At 35.3% G+C, this 21,199-nt stretch overlaps 2 protein-coding genes and 1 long non-coding RNA gene across 5 annotated transcripts; 1 reads left to right on the top strand and 2 right to left on the bottom strand.

Moving 5' to 3' along the window:
- Positions 1 to 859: 859 nt before the first annotated feature.
- On the top strand, positions 860 to 5,079 carry LOC129944697 (uncharacterized). 3 transcript variants are annotated; one of them, XR_008781480.1, is made up of 3 exons: positions 860 to 1,218; positions 4,071 to 4,228; positions 4,298 to 5,079. It is a non-coding gene; the product is annotated as an uncharacterized LOC129944697 (long non-coding RNA). The 3 variants fall into 3 exon arrangements; XR_008781478.1 differs by lacking the exon at positions 860 to 1,218 and adding an exon at positions 3,313 to 3,980; XR_008781479.1 differs by lacking the exon at positions 860 to 1,218 and adding an exon at positions 3,313 to 3,980 and having other exon boundaries at positions 4,071 to 4,239.
- Positions 1,227 to 2,486, bottom strand: LOC129944696 (lipid droplet-associated hydrolase). The gene is made up of 2 exons (XM_056054318.1): positions 2,110 to 2,486; positions 1,227 to 2,045 (listed from the first exon to the last, which is right to left on the bottom strand). Exons 1-2 carry the CDS (start codon positions 2,306 to 2,308, stop codon positions 1,315 to 1,317), a joined length of 930 nt encoding a protein of 309 aa, XP_055910293.1. The 5' UTR covers positions 2,309 to 2,486; the 3' UTR covers positions 1,227 to 1,314.
- Position 5,080: 1 nt separating the features above from the next.
- Positions 5,081 to 19,314, bottom strand: LOC129944695 (RNA polymerase-associated protein CTR9 homolog). The gene is made up of 11 exons (XM_056054317.1): positions 19,164 to 19,314; positions 19,010 to 19,108; positions 18,702 to 18,941; positions 18,368 to 18,636; positions 12,764 to 13,187; positions 12,076 to 12,701; positions 11,802 to 12,012; positions 6,518 to 6,856; positions 6,338 to 6,456; positions 5,944 to 6,272; positions 5,081 to 5,865 (listed from the first exon to the last, which is right to left on the bottom strand). Exons 1-11 carry the CDS (start codon positions 19,203 to 19,205, stop codon positions 5,183 to 5,185), a joined length of 3,381 nt encoding a protein of 1,126 aa, XP_055910292.1. The 5' UTR covers positions 19,206 to 19,314; the 3' UTR covers positions 5,081 to 5,182.
- Between the last annotated feature and the right edge of the window lie 1,885 nt (positions 19,315 to 21,199).

Raw genomic sequence — 21,199 nt, 5'->3', positions numbered from 1 at the left:
ATTTCAAGATTGTGATCTAAGTCAAAAGTCTACTCCAAGAGGTCCATTTTTGAACTTCAATATTTCTCGATCTAGACCACCTAGATGGCTGAAATTTCAGGATTGTGATCTAGTAATCATTCCCTTTGCAATGGTGTGCCTACCTTTGTATAAGACCAATTTTACAACAAGTTATGGGCAAAAATCCATGTTCAAACTTTAAATGCGAATATCTCGCTTAATATGCGTCGTAGAGGGTCAAAAGTCCACTGCCAGAGGTCCATTTTTGAACTTCAATATTTCTCGATCTAGACCACCTACATAGACGGCTGGAATAAGGATTGTGATCTTAACTAGAGACATCTAGCTAGGGACCGAACTAGATGGAGAAGTTTGTTTGATGGGGCCCTAGTTCACACAGGACTATATCGCCAACTTAAATAAGTAAGTTTTATACAATATTTACAACACCAAATTGTAGATAAACTAAATATCCATCTTACTAACACTCATTCCCAAGTTGTCTCCTTTCGCCTTTTTTTACAATTTCTGTTCCTTATTAAATGTTTGCGGTTCAATAGCTTTTAGAGTTTTTGCGAAAGAGAAGTGAAATCATGCGGGAATGCTTATATACATATGTTCAAACAACATTAAACTTATTTGCTTCTATTTAATAAAGTTTAAACTTTTATATGGGTACATACTATACACACTAAATACGATTTTAACTCTACCAGCTTATAAAATTACCATCGTTATTATTTCCCACAAATGTTTTTAATAGGAATGTTCATGTTTTAAATAATTATCCACAAATTCCCTGGCGATGTTGGTGATATGCATTTATTTTATCTTTATCGGCCCCCAAGTTAAAATTCTCTCTTTTTGATCAAAACTCCTTTAAATCACTTCAAAATTAACTTAACTGTAATTTCGCATGGGTTTACTAAACAAATATTCACGCAGTCAATTAATCGCACGAATTCTTTAAATAATACAAACTAATTTCATTACTTGCTTCTTCCGAGTTCCCCTACAAACTTTGGATAGTTGCTTTCTTAAGAAAATTAATTCTTTGAATGGGAGACCTTTTTTCATTCGAGAATTTAATTTTTAAGGACATTATTATTCTTCTATATAAAATAAATGTATTGTCTTTATTTAAAGGAACCGTATTGTTATAAATCAATCAATTTAATTATTACAAAATAAAAAAATTCTCTGAGATAAAATTAAAAGGTTTGAAATAATAAGTAACACATTTTTATTGAAATTTCATAAAAATAAAATACATAACATTAGTTTAAACATTATCACTGAATAAAATTTGTTCTATCATTTGTTTACTTTATTTTCCATAATCCAATTGGCAACGATTGCTCCCATTTGAATGGACGAACGCAAGACAAAGGCATGTTCAATGTTTTTCGCGTCTAAAGTCGCATCAACATTGGGTATATCGCGTTTTAGTTCATCATAATATTTCACTGGCACCCATCCATCACGGGTTCCATAGTAAAATTTCAATAAATTAACATTTTCTCTGACCACTTCTCTATCGAGACCACGAACTTTAGCCATTTCATCTTTAGCCAAAAATACCACCTTCTCGACGACGCACGGCTTTGAGTATTTCAATCCAGTACCGATAAAATGATTTGGAATGGAGAACAACCAGAAGTAGATATGCAGACAGAATATTCGAACGATGGGCGGCAGGCGAGCGAAGAATGTTATGAAGAAACCCAAGACAATGTATGCCGGCACAGCGATGTTTGTGAAGACCCAACCATTGCTTGATTCTACCATACGCTCCACTGTAGGGAAAAGCAAATAACCCTTCTGAAGGCGCTTCTTGATATTTTCATTCTTCAAGAGTTGTAGAATCATCCAAGCCCCAATGGAATGACCTATCAAATGAATTTTGACATTCTCTGGCACATATTCCTCGATGAACTTTAACTTGTGCTTAACTTGGCTTTCTAGATCGAAGAGAGCTTCATTGCCGGCAAGTGGAGGCACTTCACGTATACTTGTGGACGGTGGGTCGTCATGACCGAGATGACCTTTGGGTTTTATAACATATAATCAAAATCAATATCAGTTAGAGATAAACAAAGCGCTACGTACCTATTACCCAAATGGGAATTTCACAATTTAACTGTCGATGGACGTTTCCCAGGAACTCTGTATAGAATCCCGGCAGTCCAGGATTTCCAGTTATGCATATTACAATTTCCTTGACATCGTCCAGTGATTCTTCGATCCACTTGCCCCATGTCATTATGTGAGTGGGAATACCACAGATATTAACATAAGCTTCCTGCATTCTTGGTTATTAATTGACTTTTGACTTTTTTAAATAAATTAACTCAATTTCTAGACTTTCATTAAGTTATGAATAATTTTTGTCCACATCAACACTTCAATTTTGTTTGGCCCTAGCGCTAGAGAAGTAAAATGCATAAATGCAGAATAGTGGCAGCTGGCAGGCGAGCCGGTGAAATGCTGATTTGACAGTTCAGTTTAGGAACGTACATAGGTCGATCGACAGGGTTGAAAAAGTTTATAAAATTGTACTATTTTCGGTACACTTCGATTTTGTTGATGCGGTGTTACACCGCGCATGTATTTCATTTCTAGTTATGGGCAATTTTGTTTTGAAGTGTCATGGAGTGAATTGTTCGTTGCCGTTATTACTTTGCGTTCGTGACTTTTCTGATTTTTCAGTGTTGTGCATCATTTTGACAGTTTATATTTCATTTCAACTTGTTGTGTAGTTTGCTTCGTGTTTGGGTGTATGGTTAAGAAAATACAAAAAAAAATAACAAAAATTTTAAAATGAAATTAGATTCAGTGTCGGCTTAATTTCATTTTCAGTAATCATATTGAAATGAGTTAAGCTGTTTAATTAACAAGGAATAGGGAAGAAATAAAATAAAGCAAATTCGAAAAACAGCAAAGAAGGAGAAAAAAAACCGTCAAAAACACGAAAGGAATATTCTGCCCACACATATCTAAAGCACTATTCACATCATAGACACATCATATATATATCAAAAATGTTTAAAAATGCAAAAATTGGAATTCATTTTGTCATTTGACAGTTAAAGTAGTATTCACATTAGTGCGACCAACGAACGACGAATAAATTACAAAATGTTAATTTGTGTACGTTTGAAGACATTATTTCCACACAAATTCTTAACAAAACGATAACGATAATAATATAGTTTCTATTTGATTTATGAAGCATACTTTTAGTTTTTAATGTCATATATTAATAAATTTAAGAAAACAAATAAAAAATTTAAGTTTATACGAACTGTCAAACTTTATTCGCATTCCACATTATCCACACTCGCAACGAATAAAATAATCGCGTGTACTTAACCTAAAAAAATTATTCTTGTTTTGGTTTTGGTGGTGAATGGTGTTTGGCTGTGGCTCCTTGTCAAACTTCATTCGCGACGAATTAAAAACTCTCATGTGAAAGAAACGTCAAAATCGACGAATATTCGTTCATTTGTTGGTCGTGCTCATGTGAATAGTGCTTAAAACCAAATCTAAAATTCTCACCATAGCAATTTAATACAAAAAAAACATAAAAATTGCAAATACAACAATGTAAACAAATGGGTGTTGGAGGGTAAAACGTACGAAAGATACCGGTCTTTATAACGAATGAACGAATGAAATGTGTTGAGAAACTTACATGTACATATGTATGTACCTACTTACAAAAACCCTTATACAAATTTTGACAATCACCCCTATTACCAATGTCGTAAACGACAGCAAAATATATGACACGACACAATCTGCATTCAATAAGTCTTTTTCAACTTTTGTCACTCGTTTTGTTGTCGTGTGTAAACGTCAAGTGTGTTGAACGCTTTCATTCAGCATTCTGTAAGACAAAAGGAAACAACGACAATGGAAAAAAATGACGGTATCTCTAGTTTGAAAATCACGACGAAGAAATAGAAGTTCGAAAAACTGTACGTTTCCTTGTTAAATAATTTATTTATGGAATGTATTAGTACTTTATTCGCAATAAATAAAAACAAAATATTTGTTCACATTTGCAGCTGAAATTAACAAATCAGAATCGGAACCAGGCCCTCGTCGAGCTGATGGATAGCAACGAGCAGTTGGCTAGGGAATTTTTAAAGGGAATTAACAAAACTGACATACAAAATAGCTGAGCAGCTGAACAGCAGGGGTTCTCCAGTAAGAGATGGAAATGGTGGGCAAAAGGTTTAAATCGCTTATTTCGTTGATGTAATAAATATTTTGTAATGTTTGCTTTAAGCAGGTTTGGAAGACTTTAAGTTCAAAGTGAAGAAGAAAATAAAAAACAATTCAAAAGAAATAAAAGCAACTGGAGAAGGTCCAAACCAATTGCAAATTTTATCTCCGTTGGAAGATGCTGTAGCAAATTTGCTTAAATACAAACAGTGGTAAACCCAAACGGAAATCCAATTGGTGCATCCCAGCCCAATTTACTTCCAAATACTTTGACGACTACATGCGGACATACATCAGCACGAACTCGGGCTACAGATGCAGACGCAAAACTTCGCACTTCACCTTCTTCATCATCATCACTATCGCCACTCGTGTTATAATACATTTCTAAACTTATCATTTTAATTACTTATTTGATTTTTTATTTAGACTTTAATTTCATTTTGACAGATGTTTGTTACTTTTACATCGTTTAAAAATCTGCTACAAACTCGTCGCGTCGATTAACTTATGGAATGCCACTTAAAAAACCACACGACAGAGAAAACGAGAGTCGTCGAAAAAAACGAGACGACATCGGTAATAGCCATGAATATCATTTTTAATTTGGTTCCAAGTTCATCAGAAATCCTTTGTCTAATTAGTTATCTTGTATACATTTGTTAAATTGTTTTTAATTAACATTTGCGGATATCACAAATATGAGAGTTTTTTTTACATCGCCTTTTGTATACAAAACTTCTAACGAGTCTATGTCCAATGTAAAAATTAACAGCGCCATGATAGTGCTGAAGATCTTATATACAAAGATGACATTGTATTCGAGTTATTAAATGAAAATGACAATAACTTACAGTTTTGTTATTACTTTTTTATTTGTTATTGTTTTTAGACAAGTACAATTTAACTATCAAATAAATGATACAAAGCTCTTCGTATTCTGATGTCTTTATTAGTTGCTTGACTTCGAACCAGATCTACTGCGTGAACGAGATTTAGACTTCGAATTAGATCTTGACCTTGATTTCGAGGCTGATCTAGACCTAGAGCCAGACCCAGATCGTGATCCAGATCTTGATCGAGATCGTGAACGACTGCGACTAACCGATTTAGATTTACTTCTGCCCGATCTCGACCCAGACCGCGAACGAGATCTTGATTTTGATTTGGAAACCGATCGACTTCCACTGCGTGATCTAGAGCGACTACCACTTCTCGATCGTGAGCCAGATTTTTCGTCATCTGAGACAATACGTTTGCGTCCTCGTGTTTCATTGTTGCTGTCACTGTCGCTATCACTTCCACTCTTATTTTTGTTTCCACGATCACTCTCTGATTCGCTGGTCGAAATGGTAGCCTTCGAAACGATCTTAAGACGTTGTTTTGAACTAAGTTTATCCAACTTGGACTGTTTTTCTTTTTTCTCTTTAGGTTTGCCTGCTTTACGTTTGCGCTTTTCTTTGGGTGCATCACTGTCGCTGTCATTAATATCTGCAGCTGATTTGGCGCTACGTTTCTTGCCAGCAGCTTTTTTACGTTCACCTTTAGGCTTCTTCTTCGGTCTTTCCGAGTTATCGTTTGGCATGTCACTGCCAGAATCAGAGACATAATCATCTTTCCGCGGTCGGCCACCACCTTCAAGTTTACAAAAGAAAGAAAAAAAAGAACATGAATAAAGTTCCCCTAAAATAACGTTATTCTGAAATATATTACTTTTCTTTCTATCTGGTGGGGGTTCACTGAACAACAGAGCATTCTTTGTTTTCTCCACATACTCTTGACGTTTGAGTAGCATGACTTCTTTAGATTTGTGTTTTTCTTCTTCTCGTAGACGACGATCCTCTTCTTGTTTCCGCTTGAATGCAAGACGCTCCTCTTCTTGCTTACGTCTGAGGGTTTTTTCTTCATCATCAATTCGTCGGGCGCGTGTAACATGGTACTGAGCCTGGGACAAAAGATCCTGACATTGGTTAGCTTCTATGCCGGCTAATTCAATGTTGTAACGAGTTTTATCTCCGTTAATTGACAAATACTGGAAGTATCTACGCAGAGTAAACGAAACAATTTTAAAATTAGTTTAATTCAGACAACCCACTCAAGGACTTACTTATGGGCTAGTCCAAGTTCATGTACAGCTTGCAAAACAATTTGAAGAGTAGATTTTTCGTCTTTTAATATGGCCATTGCCAGTCTTTGAAGAACTATGGCGATATTGAAAAGTAGAACCTAAATAAAAATTAACTTTATTTTAAAAAATTAAAAACTAATTAAAAAATCAACAACAAACCGTATCTTGTGGAGCGACACGTCTTGCTTTGAGAAGAACCATTTTTGCTTCTTTAAGCTTGTTTGCTCTAACATGAGCCCTTGCTAGATATTGCATAACCTCAACATTGTGGTGCTTGAAGAATTTTTTCATGCAATTTTCATACATTTGTATTGCACTTATGTATTGCTTTTGCTCGACATAAACATGTGCAATATTCAGCCAAACGTCACAGAAATCAGCAGTTGCTTCACGAACCTGGGCAAATATATCTCTTGCCTCAATTACACATCCTTTATGTGCGAGTACTGATCCAATTCCATTCGTAGCCCAAATATTACGAGGATCATTTCGTAAGACCTATAAACAGAGATAAGATGGATTAAGTACATCAGAAGAAAAAGAAGCATTTAAAAAGAAAAAAGAAAAACTAATGATGTAAAGGAAAAAGTTATAAGGAAAATACTAAATTATGAATCCGTAGCAGTTTTTCGAAGTTATTGCCCATTAGAAAAACAATAACAAAAAGAAGAACACTTCCTTAAACATTTGTATAGCAGGAAGCAAATACGAGAAAAATTAAAATGATAAGCGTTTTTATTAAGAGTACTACGCTACGGTTCAACTGTTTAATAGGAGAATTCAAGTGGCTGTAACATATATTGAGAGACCGATATTCAAGACATACACTACGCAAAAAATTAACTATAAGGGACATACCTAGAACTTAAAGCTGTTAAGCCCCAAGGAAGTGACATTGGGCGAGGGGGGGTTTCTTTTTACGGTATTAATACAAGGCAGAGACTCGTAGATAATGCGGACATCGAGGGCACATGAGCGTCTATTTTTATTTCAGAATTGAAACTGTTCAATGAAACTTTTATTCCGAAAGTTATTTTTTAACTCAACGAAGAATATATGCATCGTCACCAAAAGCACGCATTTGCGATGAAGGGATGTAAGTGCAATTAAACGATAGTTAAGAGTGAGAGAAAGATTCGCCTTTATTGTACAGGTCGAACAAATGCTTAGGCAGTGGTTTTACCAGCGTTTGAGAACATCTCTTCAAAACAATAGAAGAAATACTTACCGGGTCAGGGAATTTGAGGATGTAAAGTTGTTTTAGTATTCTAGAAAATGCACAATTCATAAAGGAGATTCGCCTCATAAAACTGTTTATGCCCTCAATTACAGCGAAGCCATGTAAAGGTGGGTGTCCATTTGAGAGGAGACGTGCTGCGAGTCGCTCTCAAGCTGCTCTCGCGAGCGATCTCGCAAGTGGACTCTGGATAGTAGCTCTCTCGACATTCGATCTTTTTGAAAGTCACTCGCACATGTGTTTATACCAAAACAGTTCGAATTTTGCGAGTATCTGTCGAGAGTAAACATGGCAAAGCAGTGGACATTGGAGGAAATCAATCAAATTATTGAAAAATATGTCTTCAGTTGAATTATTGTGGAGAACAACGGATAAATCATTACGCCGATAGAAATAAAAAAGCGTAATATAAACCGAATTTCCGAAACAGTTTTCGTGTTCTGAAGACGAAATAAAAAGAAAGCTTCAGAACTTAAGAAACCAGGCGATTCATAGCTTACCGGAAAAATCTACACTTAAGTAGGTTCGAGTTAACAGACAAATGTTTAGGAAGTAAACATAATTTATTTATTTATATAGCTTAATACAAGCTATAATTTAACATGACTTAACCTAACTTAACACTAACTTAACAATTTAATTAATTAATTATTTCATGTGGGCCCTAAGGCTCTTTAATGTACAAGAACTAACAATTTTGATTTTATTAGACTTAAAATTAAAAGGGACGAGGAATTCAGTCTCAAAAAGAGAACAAGCAAAGGGTATCTTTCAGATCTGATTTGGAAATGTTAAAGTCGAAGACTAGCATAGATAGCAGCGTTGCAGTGACGAAGAATTCTGGACATTGATTCAAAGTGCTCGTAATAAGTGCGGTAATGAGGGATATTTAAAAGGGAGACAGACCGTACATTTCGAGGGTTGGTGTTAAGATAAATATCACTCAGGAGTGCCGGGGAATCTATATTGCCCATTAACAATTGATGAGCAGAGTTTTTGCGTCTAATATATAAGGGCTGCAAATCTATCGAACGAAACGTCTTTGAACATTTTCAATTCTGAGCGAATGGTTTTCTTAAAGGGGAGACCATACTTGGCATGCATGTTCAAGATGAGGACGGACTAGGGAAATGTAAAGCGCTTTAGTTACATACTGGTTGGAAAATTCTTTTGGCCATCTCTTAATAAAACCGAGAGATCTATTAGCTTCATTAATAATTTGGTCAAAATGGGATTGGAAATTCTGGTGCTTGTCACACATAATACCAAGATCTCTAATAGAATCGACTACGTTGACGGTGTCATTAAGGAAGGAGTAAACTCTATGAAATGGGATATGTTTGCGCACAAAGGTCATAAAACAGACATCGTGGACACATAAGACGAAGAGAAGGGGGCCAAGGTGAGTACCTTGTGGACGCCAGAAGTTGTATGTATGGGACTTGAAACTGAGTTACGGAAAAGGACTCTATAAGTTCTATTGGCAAGGTAGGAGCCTATCCAGTTTATAAACATAGATGGAAAGCCTAGGGCTCCAAGTTTGAGATAAATTATCTTATTATCAAAGGCTTTGCTGTAATCTGTATATACAACATCAACTTCATTACCATTCTCAAGGGCTGACAAAACTTTTGATATAAATTCAATTAAGTTAGTCGTAGTGAATCTACCTTTAAGAAAACCAAGTTGAGCGTTGGAGAAAATGGAAATAAACGGAATCATAAACTAGGCTTTCAAAAAGTTTTGGGATGCATGAAATTTCCGCAATAGGTCTATAATTGTTAATTTCAGTTTTATTGCCTTGTGAAATATAAATTAATCTTTCCATACATGAGGAAACACACCTTGGGAAAGAGAGAGTTCAAAGAGTGCAGTTAGAGGCTTTGACAGAAAATGCATACATTTTTTAGAACAACTGATGGAACGCAATCAGGACCAGGGCTAAAGTTTTCTTTGAGGCTTACGATTAGCAAATGGATTTGATATGGTTGTTGTATCTGAGGAGATTATGTTGGAGAAACTCATTGAAGGTGGAAACCCATCAGATTTTTGTTCGACATTTATAAACTTGAAAAATGTCCTTGCATCGTATCAGAAAGGTTGTTTTCCATTTGGTTAAGGTATTGGTTATAATTCAGAGAAAGAATAATAGGCGAGAAGATAGTTGTTGTGATCAGTATCAGATTTGGACGGTAGAAAGATCTTCCTAAGCTTGTTACGGGTATTTTTTAGGCTACGGAGCTCTCTGTTGTACCAAGGGGGAGCAGAGGTTAAATCTTTTTTACGAGAGAACGGTACTGATTCTTCAATTCAGTATGAGAGAATCAAATAAAACCATTTTGTAAGGGACTCTACTGTTAAGTGGAGGAAAATTAATTCAAAGTCGGCAGAGATCAGAAGATGGTTGAGTTTGGAGAAATCAGCCCTACGAAAATCATAACAGTAATTCTCCATTTTAAAAAAGTTGTTTTCAAATTCAATGGGGAAGGAGAGATTAAGGGGAGGATAACAGCTATCCAAGGTTGAGAGAAGGTGAGGGCTCGCGGAGACAACATGAGACAGCATGAGAATATAAGATCGAGGTGTCTCCCCATAAAGTTTGCTACTCCATTTAGTTAAAAAAGACCACAATCAGACAGACGATCAACGAACAGCGATTCAGATTCAGAGGAGATGTTAGTTGGAAATAATGATGTCTGGTCATATGAGGTGGACCAATTGAGATGGGGATGATTGAAGTCGCCAGGAACGATGATCAAATTATTAAGTTGCACTTATTCAAGCAGATATTCGATGCATTAACAGCAGCTTGGTATGCTTTAATTTGTTGGGCTGGTCGAATATAACAACAAAGGACAAAAAGGCAAAACTTAGGGAGTGTAACCTTATCTGATACACCTTCAAATTCAATTGGAGTATGGAGTAATGAACTTTCAAAATTACTATTGATAGCTAAAAGCACACCACCGCCATTTTTATTACTCGCACATTCCACGACATCCATTCGATAGATGGAATAGTCGCTAGTGAAGAGTTCGGTACTAAGGATATCGGGTGTGAGGTTGGTTCCGGTAAGGGCAAAGATGTCGTAAGAAAGGTTTTGGGAGCTTTTAAAGACGACATACGTTTTAGACCTTAACTCTCTTACATTTTGGTAGTAAAGGCTAAGACATTTATTTTTAGTGTTCTTTAGATTAGGAGCGAAAATATTTCTTCATATCTGCACGGGATTTTTGGATATGAGATAATCGTTTTGAAAAGATAAAGGACGCAAAAGATGTTAGGTCTTCTCTCACTTTTTGAGGAGAAATTTCAAGACCATTATGAAATTTCAAAAATATTTTCATAAGTGCATTACGTTTGTAGGGAGGCCTTCTTGGGAGATTAAAACCTTTATGTTTGTATTTGTTTTACTTTCAAAGCAAACAGAATCTGGTTTGTCGTGCAGGACAGCTACGTAAAGACGAACATTATTGTAAATGTTGTGGTCTCTAAGATGGGACATAACATACCGATCATTAATTAGTATTGGCCCCAGATAAATGTTTATTTAACTTGACACAAGGAATCCTTGTGGTTCTTTGGAAACTGATGAAGAAGAAGCAGCGTTAAGGGTGTGAGAATGGAATTTTTGTATACAATTCAAACAATAATTTTTGCACGGTAATATTTCATCGGATGTAAAGGTAGTTGTTTTTTTTTTAACTTAACCTAGTTAGCTTTACAACTATGAAAACTTCCTTCTGTAACCCTGATAACCGCGCTCAACGATTCTTTTAACACCAGTAGATGAAGCGAGATTGTAAGATGTAAAGAATTCCTTTACATGAAGTTTTTTTACAAGAGCAACTGGCAGATTTTTCACAGTCCTCCGATGTGCACAGATGCTATAAAAACTGATGATGTTCTGTTTAACGATTATTTATTTGGTGTCTAAACACAATATACGAACAATACCAATAACAAAATAGCTTTTAAGGTACCAATATCTTTAAAAACATCGAAACAATTAAACCGATATTAGTTCCAAAAATTAAACTGTGCTGCATTTGGAAACAAATCTTAATTTAAAACAAACCTAGGTTAATAATATTCTAAAATATTTTCAAACAAAATAAACACAAATGAAAGATGTTTTTATAATTTAAGTCACCAGCAAACATGATCATATCAAAAACATTTTAGGACGTTGCAAAATATTCTTACCTGTTTATAAATAGCCAAAGCCTTCTCTTGATGTCTTTTCTCTTTTTCCTTATCTTTCGAAGGTTGGTGTAAGGATTGTAATGAGAAATTTCCCAACGCAATCAACGAATACGCATCATTGGATGTAGCTGGATTTTTTAGAATTGTTTCAAAATTCTTTTGCCCCAAAGTAAATTGCATTTTTGCCAAATGTAGATTCCCAAGCAGTGAACTAGAATTAATAATTAAAAAACGTTATTAATTTTGAAACTTTTAATTTAAATTTAAATATTACCGTGCATCTGGATTGTCATTGTTTATATTGAGAGCATCCTTAAAGAAATCCGATGCAACAAAAATCAAACCCTTGTCCCGTGCCATACAACCCAAACGCAAATAGCAATCGATATAATTTGGATGTTCTTTTAGAATATCCTTATACAATTTATCGGCAACATCAAAACTGCATCGGGCTTCATTCAATCGTGCCAAATTGTACTTCATTGTTACTGATATAGAGTCATAGTATTGGGGATCATTAGTTCTTTGTGTGTTCGCTCTCTCCAATGCCTCGAGCAGTTTTTCATTTGCCAAAAGTAAATTTCCCAAACGATAATGCAATGCAGCTACGTTATTTAAGATCTCGGCAGGAATATATTCTTTAACTTTGTCACTTAAAATACTTGTTGCGGTACCGTAGGCATTTAGTGATGCTTGTAAATCGTGTTGTTCTAGAATTTGAGCCAGCTCTATCCAAGCCTCAACATCATCAGGGAATTGTTCGGTGACTTTTTTTAAATGTGTCTTTGCCATGTCGCGTTTGGTTTGAGAGTTTGAACTGGCATAGAGAGATCCTAGAATTTTCATTGTTTCATAATTACCCGGTTGAACTTTCAGAACTTTTTCAAAACACTGAGCAGCCTGAAAGAACCAAACAACAACTGTTTTACCACATTTTGTGAAAATATTTAATGTTTACTTACATTTTCTGTATCACCACGGTAGATGTACATTTGACCCAAGCCATAATGCGGGAGTACAAAATTAGACGGCGCTATTTGCGTCGATTGGTAATAATATTGAAATGCTTGATCATAATCTCGTTGGGCGTGAAATGATCTTGCCAATTGATAACAACTCTCGGCGCGCATTGCTTCGTTTTCTGTATTGTGAAATGCATGCAGGGCTAAATGTTGTACTTTTTGGTAATCTTTTTTGAAGAAAAAATGATTAGCCAGATGATTGAGAACCATTGGACTGGTTGAATCAATTGTGTATGCTTTCGAAAGCATTTGAACTCCCAGTTTGTTTGAATCTGGTTCATGAAGATTTAATTTTAATATGGCCAAACCAATGAGGGCACCTACGCAATTCGGATCAAGTTCGAGAGCTCGTTGAAAAGCCAATCTAAAATAGCAGACAATTTTAATTATATTAAAATAAATGATAATAAAATAATTAAATAAATTACTAAAAAAACAGCAAATAAAGAAAACCTGCTTGGTAATTATATTAATAAAACCTTTTAAACGTTTATTAAATTTTAATATTTAATGCTTTCAGGTAACTTTATTAAATTTTAGGGACCCTAGACCTAAACAAATATCAGCTGCAAAAGTCCCTAGATAATCAATCAATGTGCATACATATGCACAACTTTATTTATGTACATTAACACATCAAACAAGACAAATATCTTTTGCAGGACAAAATTTACATAAGCAGAGGAGCTTAAGACGCCGTGGCGTTCGATTGCATGGATTGGAGGGTTGACTTTAGCTATTTTTGCAATTTGTGTAGTGAAAGAAAATCTCTGTGAATCCATTGTTCTCCCCAGGCTATGATTACGATTAGGATAGGTGGAGATTGGGTAAAGGTTTCGGCCATATTACAGAAATATCCTGGTTTTAGGTGAAAATTCAGAATTTTTTTCAGGGGCAAAAGTCGTCGAAAAAGTATTTTGTTTTTTTTTCTCTTAGTTAGACTTTGACAAACTCAGCAGAGTGCAACGCACTGCTTGTCTCTGCATAAGCGGGGCATTGACAACCACACCCTCAGCAGCGTTAGACACTCTCCTCCATATGACAACCCTCGACATATTCAGCTAACAAGTGGCAGCGAGTACAGCTATAAGACTCAACGCCTCATCTCAATAGACCAACAACAATGTGGGGCACTCCATCATTTTTAACCTCTTTGGTTCTATACCAAAGTATATAGACTACACTATTCCTAAACCACGATTTGGAAAAAACTTTCAAGTATCCATTCCATCTAGAGATGAATGGGAAGACAAAAAACAAAAGCATTAATTTTTATACAGATAGATCCAAGACAAATGAGGGAGTTGGTAGTTATGTGTACTCAGAAAAGCATAATCTAAGCATCTCATTTCGCCTTCCTAATCATTATAACGTCTTCCAAGCGGAAATTTTAGCGATCAAATAGGTTCTCCCCCGGCTAAGAGAAAACGTTATATCAACTTCTGATATCCGCATCTTCTCTCAGTCAGGCTACTTTTAAATCTCTTGCCGGTGTCTCAACCAAATCTCAAACGGCCCTCGATTGTCGATCGTCTCTTATGGAGATGACGCAGAAATTTAACAATGAACTATGTTGGGTGCCGGGCCACGGAGACATCACGGGAAATTGTAGAGCCGATAAACTCGCTAAAAATGGAACCGTCATGCCTATTTCACCTGAAAGGGAGGAGATAGGTATATCGATAGCTGCATGTAAACTTCTGCTAAAAGAAACAGCTTTTGCTGTAGCAAACTATAGGAGGCACAATTTACCAACATGCGCAGCCACAAAACTCATATGGCGTTCACTGGCCCTAAAGCGCTCTAAAGAATTGTTATCTCAAAGCAGACTTCATAAAGCTCCCTTGTGTAGTACCCGTGGCATGGTGGTTAGTGCGATGGATTGTCATGCCTTGGGTTTGATCTCTGTCTATGCCATCTAAAGTTTTATTCACGGGTACTGCCTCTTGCGAGGAATTGACAAATTCTCTAAGAGTAATTCTTGTCATGAAAATTGCTTTCTCAAATTTGCCGTTCGGTTTCGGCTTAAAACTGTAAGTCCCTTCCATCAATGACAACAATACTCGCACACAGGAATGGTTGAGAATTGTCAGTCACTAGGCGCTAGTTCTCAAACGGACTGTTGCGCCACCCAATTTATTTATTTATTTTTTTATAATAGGTGTCCTTACGGGACACTGTCTTAAAGGCAGACGCGCAATACGACTTGGTGTAGCCTCAAATGACTTCTGCAGGAGCTGTATGGACTAGAAAGAAGAGGAAACAATCTCTCACCTTCTCTGCACTTCCTGCTCTTTCACTAAGACGCAAACTTCATCTGGGAGACTACTCTTTTGATAATCCCAGTTAACTAGCTAATAAGGATATCAAATATCTTCTCCGCTTTATAAAAAGCTCGAAATGGTTCGACTAGTAAGAAGTAATTCTCTAGTTTCATGTGGTATAACAATGGGCCTTTTCTTTTGGCCTAAGTGTGTGGATTCTGAATCCGCAGCCACTTTAGCCTAACCTAACCTAACCTGGGCTTTGACATGAGCAGAGCACAGAAAAAGTATTGTCCTACTTCTCGTTTCTTCACACCCTCTACATAAATCACATGATGTGATACCCATTCTGTTCTTCACCCAACAGAGGGTAACCATCTTGAGTTTTGACCTTGTGACAATTTTTAAAATTTTTTTCGAAACAAAATTAATTTAAAATAAATGCTTGTAATCTATAGGTGTGTGAGACGAAGGGAAAGTATGTTTTCATTTTTGATATATTTTTTACTACAACAATTGATGTTCTTTACTCCATTTATTTTCATTTTTTATATACTTAAACTTTTGATTTCAAGAATTGCAAAAAGTATGATGACTTTAATTGCAATCTGAAAGCTGACGAATAGAAATGTCGACAATGTGAAGAATGGAAAATCTATGGTTAAGCTCATCTAATTTTGATGTCCTTATTTTACAACAGGTAGGACACAAAGTTTAAAACAAAACTAAAAGTCATTATTTTGAATAAGTACCCAAAATATGTCCTGAATTTCCGAAAAAGGTTAGGTTAGGTTTAAGTGCATATTGGTTGTCCGTTTTGATAGATTGCATCTAAGGATGTCCCCTGCTCGTTAAACTTAATAATAAAGCATTTGAGAAAGTAGATTTCCGAACTTGTGAAACTGCTGTGGTCATTATAGTAGAATTCTCCTAAGTAGACCATCGTCTTTGTCATAATCCCTACCTATTAAATGATCCTACGTATGGACATCTAAAACTGATTTACTAAGATATAAAGCAGCAGATGGAAAAGCGGAAGGTGCAGACAGGATACCGGCGGAATTCTACAGATATGGCACTGACGAACTGATTAAGAACCTGTCAAACATATATACAAAAATTATTGAAACTGGAATCATCCCTCAGCAGTTTAAAAATTGATTTTTGCGATAAACAAAAAAGGCAACATCAAAGATCCAGCCAACTATAGAGGAATCTCGTTTTTGAACGCTTCCTATAAAATCTTTACTGTGATTCTACTAAAGCGGCTGAACACGTGTATAGAATTGAATAATCTATTATGTGAGTATTAAGCCGGATTAAAGTCGGGTTACTCGACCATCGATCATATTCGTTCGTTGATGAGTCTTTTTTGGAAAAAAATAAAAAGCTATACACTTTTTTTGTGGATCTTAAAGCTGCATTTGACTCAGTTGATCGAAACGCATTTAAGTTCAAGTTATTTGGATCGGGGATGTCTTTTAAGTTTGGAAGAGTTATTCAGAACTTGTACGCAGACACGAGAGCGGTATGGAATGGAAAGCAGGTATCTGAATGGTTTCAGACGCAGTCGGGAGTAAGACAGTGCTGTGCTCTCAGTCCTAGCTTATTCGCACTATTTATACATGACATCACTGACGCATTACCAGGAGGTTTTAGATATGCTGGAGAGGTCATTAAAGCCTTACTCTTCGCAGATGATATAGTCGTGCTGGAAAACTTACAGAAATCCTTATAACTTATGATAAATCGTTTCTGAATACTGTAGACGATGGACCTTGGTAGTGAACCTCAACAAGTCGAAAGTGATGGTTATCAAGAAAGGTGGAGGAAGGTTAAGCTCAAGTGAACAATGGTACTTCAACAATGAGAACATAGAAAGGCTAAAACCGCGATTAACGTGGCAACGATTGTTACAACAAAAACATTGCTTATAGCAGTAAATATAGAGTTTTCGAAGCAGTATCCCAATCAATCCTGTTTTACGCAGTCCAAGTGTAGGGAGCAAAGAAAATTGGAAACTATGGAAAAACTTCTAATATTTTATTTAAAACGAACATTGCAACAGGCTTATCGCCACTCTTCATAAAAACGTTGAAGCTGCAAGCAGTATCCCAATCAATCCTGTTTTACGCAGTCCAAGTGTAGGGAGCAAAGAAAATTGGAAACTATGGAAAAACTTCTAATATTTTATTTAAAACGAACATTGCAACAGGCTTATCGCCACTCTTCATAAAAACGTTGAAGCTGCAAGTCGATTGCATTCTGAAACTACTGAATATGCCCAATAATCGCTTACCAAAAAAAGCAGTTTTACAAGCGATACAAAGCAAAACTGGATGGGGTAAAGAGTAGGTTGGGCTCAGTGAACACAATACATGGAAATCGTCACTGAACCAGCTAATTAGGCGTCTGAATGAACATTTTAGAAATGTGTTCACAGAACAGGCATCCAGCTCACTTCATCGGATGATCTATAGCAGGCTAAATTATAATCTTAATGAAAGAAACTACTTCCAGGACATAAATACTGTAGAGCAAATCTCCAACATGTTTCGGCTAAGGGGTGAGCTGCTAACCATAAATTACGTTCCACATCGCGAAGATCTTCCATTGCTGTGTAATATATATGCAACATGGCTGAACGAGAGGATATTTTTCATTTTTTCGGAAGATTTCCAGTCCTGAGAGAAACTAGAAGAAATGTACTTGGTAGAGACTTTTTATAAGAAAACGAAACTTTAGCTCTCTTATATGAAGTAGATGTGTCTAAAATGCTTATATATTGCAAAACAGCACTTATTTATAGAAGCAGAATTAGAGATGAAAATTTTTAGTTAACACAACTGCAACTTAAATTAATTACAAAACTTTAATACAGTTAAAACTTTGTCAATCAGGCTGACGGCAAAACCACGTTTTAAAGATTGTTAATGAAATTGTACAAATAATTGCATGTAAATACAAATCTATCTATCTGCTAAGATATATGAGTTGCTTTGAACGTTTAGTCTTGTGGACAGGGAAGTGTTGGAGGTAGTCTATCTGTAAATCGCTTTTTCTATGGTTTAGCACAAAATTACATGTAGGTAAGCAAAGAAGACGGTCTAAGTTTTTATTTTATAGGTTATCCGTTCATACATCCCTTCAAGACTAAAAAACTAATTTTATAACCTGTCACCAGGCAACATTTAAAATCTTTTTAGATCAGCAAATTCATAATTTTATTAAAGAGGACCTATGAGAGAAAACAAAAACATCAATATTTTAATTTTCTTACTTGGCTTTATCCTGATTGTTCATTTTAAGGAAACAGTGTCCCATTCCCATTCGTACGTTGGCCGGACAGTTCGGGTTAGTTCTCAATGCTTTTTTATAGAACGCCAAAGCCCCTCGATAGTCTTTTTTATTGAATGCTATACAAGCTTTGCCCAGCAATGAGGGAATATTTGATGGCGACTGATTCAAAACGAAGTTAAATTGAGCATCAGCCTGTTCCATTTTATCCCCTTCCAGCAAACAAAAGTATGCTCTACCCAGTAAATGGTTCTAAAAATGATTTTTAAATTCAATATAAAGGCGACGTTTTCATTATAATCAAAGTTTCGAATTACCTGGTCGTACATAATGATCTTATCGGCAGTTGTGTACAAATTCGTAGCCTTCATAAACAGTTCACGTTTTTTATCTTTTGATTTCTCTCGATTTGCTTCCTGCACATAGTGAGCAGCGAGCATATCGTACGCTCGCATTTGATCCTTTTCATAGTCACGATAATCAACATTGGCTTCGATCCTTGCCGTTTCCAAAAGCCGAATAAAATCAGAAGTTTTCTTTTGCTTATAATATGCAAGCTAAATAAATACATTTGTTATAAATATTATTAAAAATCGTAATTAATATATAATAATTTTATACTCACAGCAACATTAACCCAAGTATTTAGTTGCGATCTTTCTTGTCGTAAAATTCCAAGCACTTCTTGACACTCGGGCAACTGGTCAGGATGCACTTCGATTACCTTGGAATTATACAAAAATTAAAAGGTTTTCACACTTTAAAATGTAGATGTTTACCTCGTCGGTATCCCTGAGAGGGATTTCAATAGTTTGGGACATTTTAAAGTCCGTTTTTTTAATAAAATTCTTATATTTATAATTAAAATATTTGTGGCAAAGAAAACAACGCGGCGAACACACTTGTCAAAATTTTATAACTGACGTTTTCAAACAGTTTAGCCAACCTTAATGAATAATTAAGTTTTTGGCACTTACTTATAGGGTGACTCCTTTTTATTTTTAAATTAAAAAAAAATACGTGGGTACATAATATTACCAATCAAATGAGTATAAGCGCATGTATTGATTATTTTCGTACTTGATGAGAGAAAAATGAATAAAAGTGGAATAGCCAAGGGTAAGATCATTGAAGTTCAAGATGATATTTTTTCTCATACAAAACACCTATTAAAAGTGATTATTTGTAGTATTGGCGGAATAAAATATAACTAATTTTTAAACGCCATATGCTCAAAAGTTTCTCCATATATCCGCTGAACCTACAGAAGCGCTAGTAGCGTTAAAGAACAGATGAATTTATCAATTCAATCAATGGCTGTTTTTTCTTTCACTTTTTTTGCAAGGAAGGACATTTTTCTGTATAGTAAATATATCCAACAATTTAACACACAAAATAATTGTATACTCATAATTTTTTAATTCAAGAGAACGCCTGTGCCAACGCCCTTACAATTGACAACTCAATGACTCTCCACTTATAAATACTAATTAATCTTTAAGGCGATTCGCGCACATGCAACTTTTAGTTTCGAAACCGAGAACCATAGACTTATATGAGAGTCCCCGCACATGTAGAAACCATTTTGTGGCCATTCGAGCAACTTTTTTTTATATGTAACTGCCGGACATTCAACTAAATCGTTTAATAATTTTCTGTAAGTGCAAGAGAGAGAAAATGTTAGTTTATGTTTATTGTGTATTGGTTTATATCGTTGATTTTCGGAGTTGCTTATGTGCACGATGTTTGGGCAACTAATGATCGAACTATTTGGTTTCGAAAAAGTTCCATGTGTGCGCCTATCCTAAGAAGTACTAAAATGATGATGAGAAAATAATTTAAATATTTCCAAACGAATTGCTTCGTTGCTCCCACATGTTTTATAAAAAATACAAACGACCATTCAACTGGAGGAAAAATAACGCAAGTAACACAAAAAAGTCATTTGTTTTCAACTTCAATATAATATGCTTGCATTTAACTAAAAATATAAACACGTCATTTATATTTAATTATTTTCTCATGAAGTTACTTGCTTTTATAATAATTCCTCAATATAAAAATATTATTGGAAATAAACATGCAGATAAAATTTGCATTATTATTATTCAAGCTTAAAGGATTTGACTGAAAAGTAATTTAAATGGAGTCTAAGGCTAGGCGCGCATGCAACTTTTTCGAAACCAAATAGTTTGATCATTAGTTGCCCAAACATCGCGCACATAAGCAACTCCAAAAGCAATCAACGAAATAAACCAATACACAGGAACCATTTATTCACTTTTTCTATCTCATATACACGAAACGAAATTGTTTCAAATCTGTCTGCGCCTAGCCTAACTATTCACAGCTTTACTTTTACAATGTGAAAGAGATATTTATTCTATTTCTTAATCGGCTTAATTACAATTTGCGATGCGAATCATTTTCGCTTTTTTTTTAATTTTCCTTTGGTGTTGCTTATTCCTATACTAACCACCATCCTATTTTTTATTTTTTTTTCTTGAGATATAACAATCATCTGATTTATATTAATAACTAAATGGGAAAGATTTCCCTTTTTTGACAAATTTTGTTAAGGCAATTTAGGTATCCGCAAAATTTTGCAGCTCAATAGCTTATACTATGAAACCAAAACATGACATTTTATCTTAAGCTGAGTACCCCTCGTATAAAATGCAAAATTTTTCCTTGACTAAGTTTTGGAGAGAATTTTGAATAAAAACTATATTTTAGCTCGAGCCACAAACCGTTATTTAACAAACAAACTTAAACATTTCCTACCTAACTCATTTTATCATAATTTGCAAATCGC

Source organism: Eupeodes corollae, chromosome 2 (assembly GCF_945859685.1).
Source record: "Eupeodes corollae chromosome 2, idEupCoro1.1, whole genome shotgun sequence".
Taxonomy (NCBI): domain Eukaryota; kingdom Metazoa; phylum Arthropoda; class Insecta; order Diptera; family Syrphidae; genus Eupeodes; species Eupeodes corollae.
This window is presented reverse-complemented; position numbering and strand designations above follow the sequence as displayed.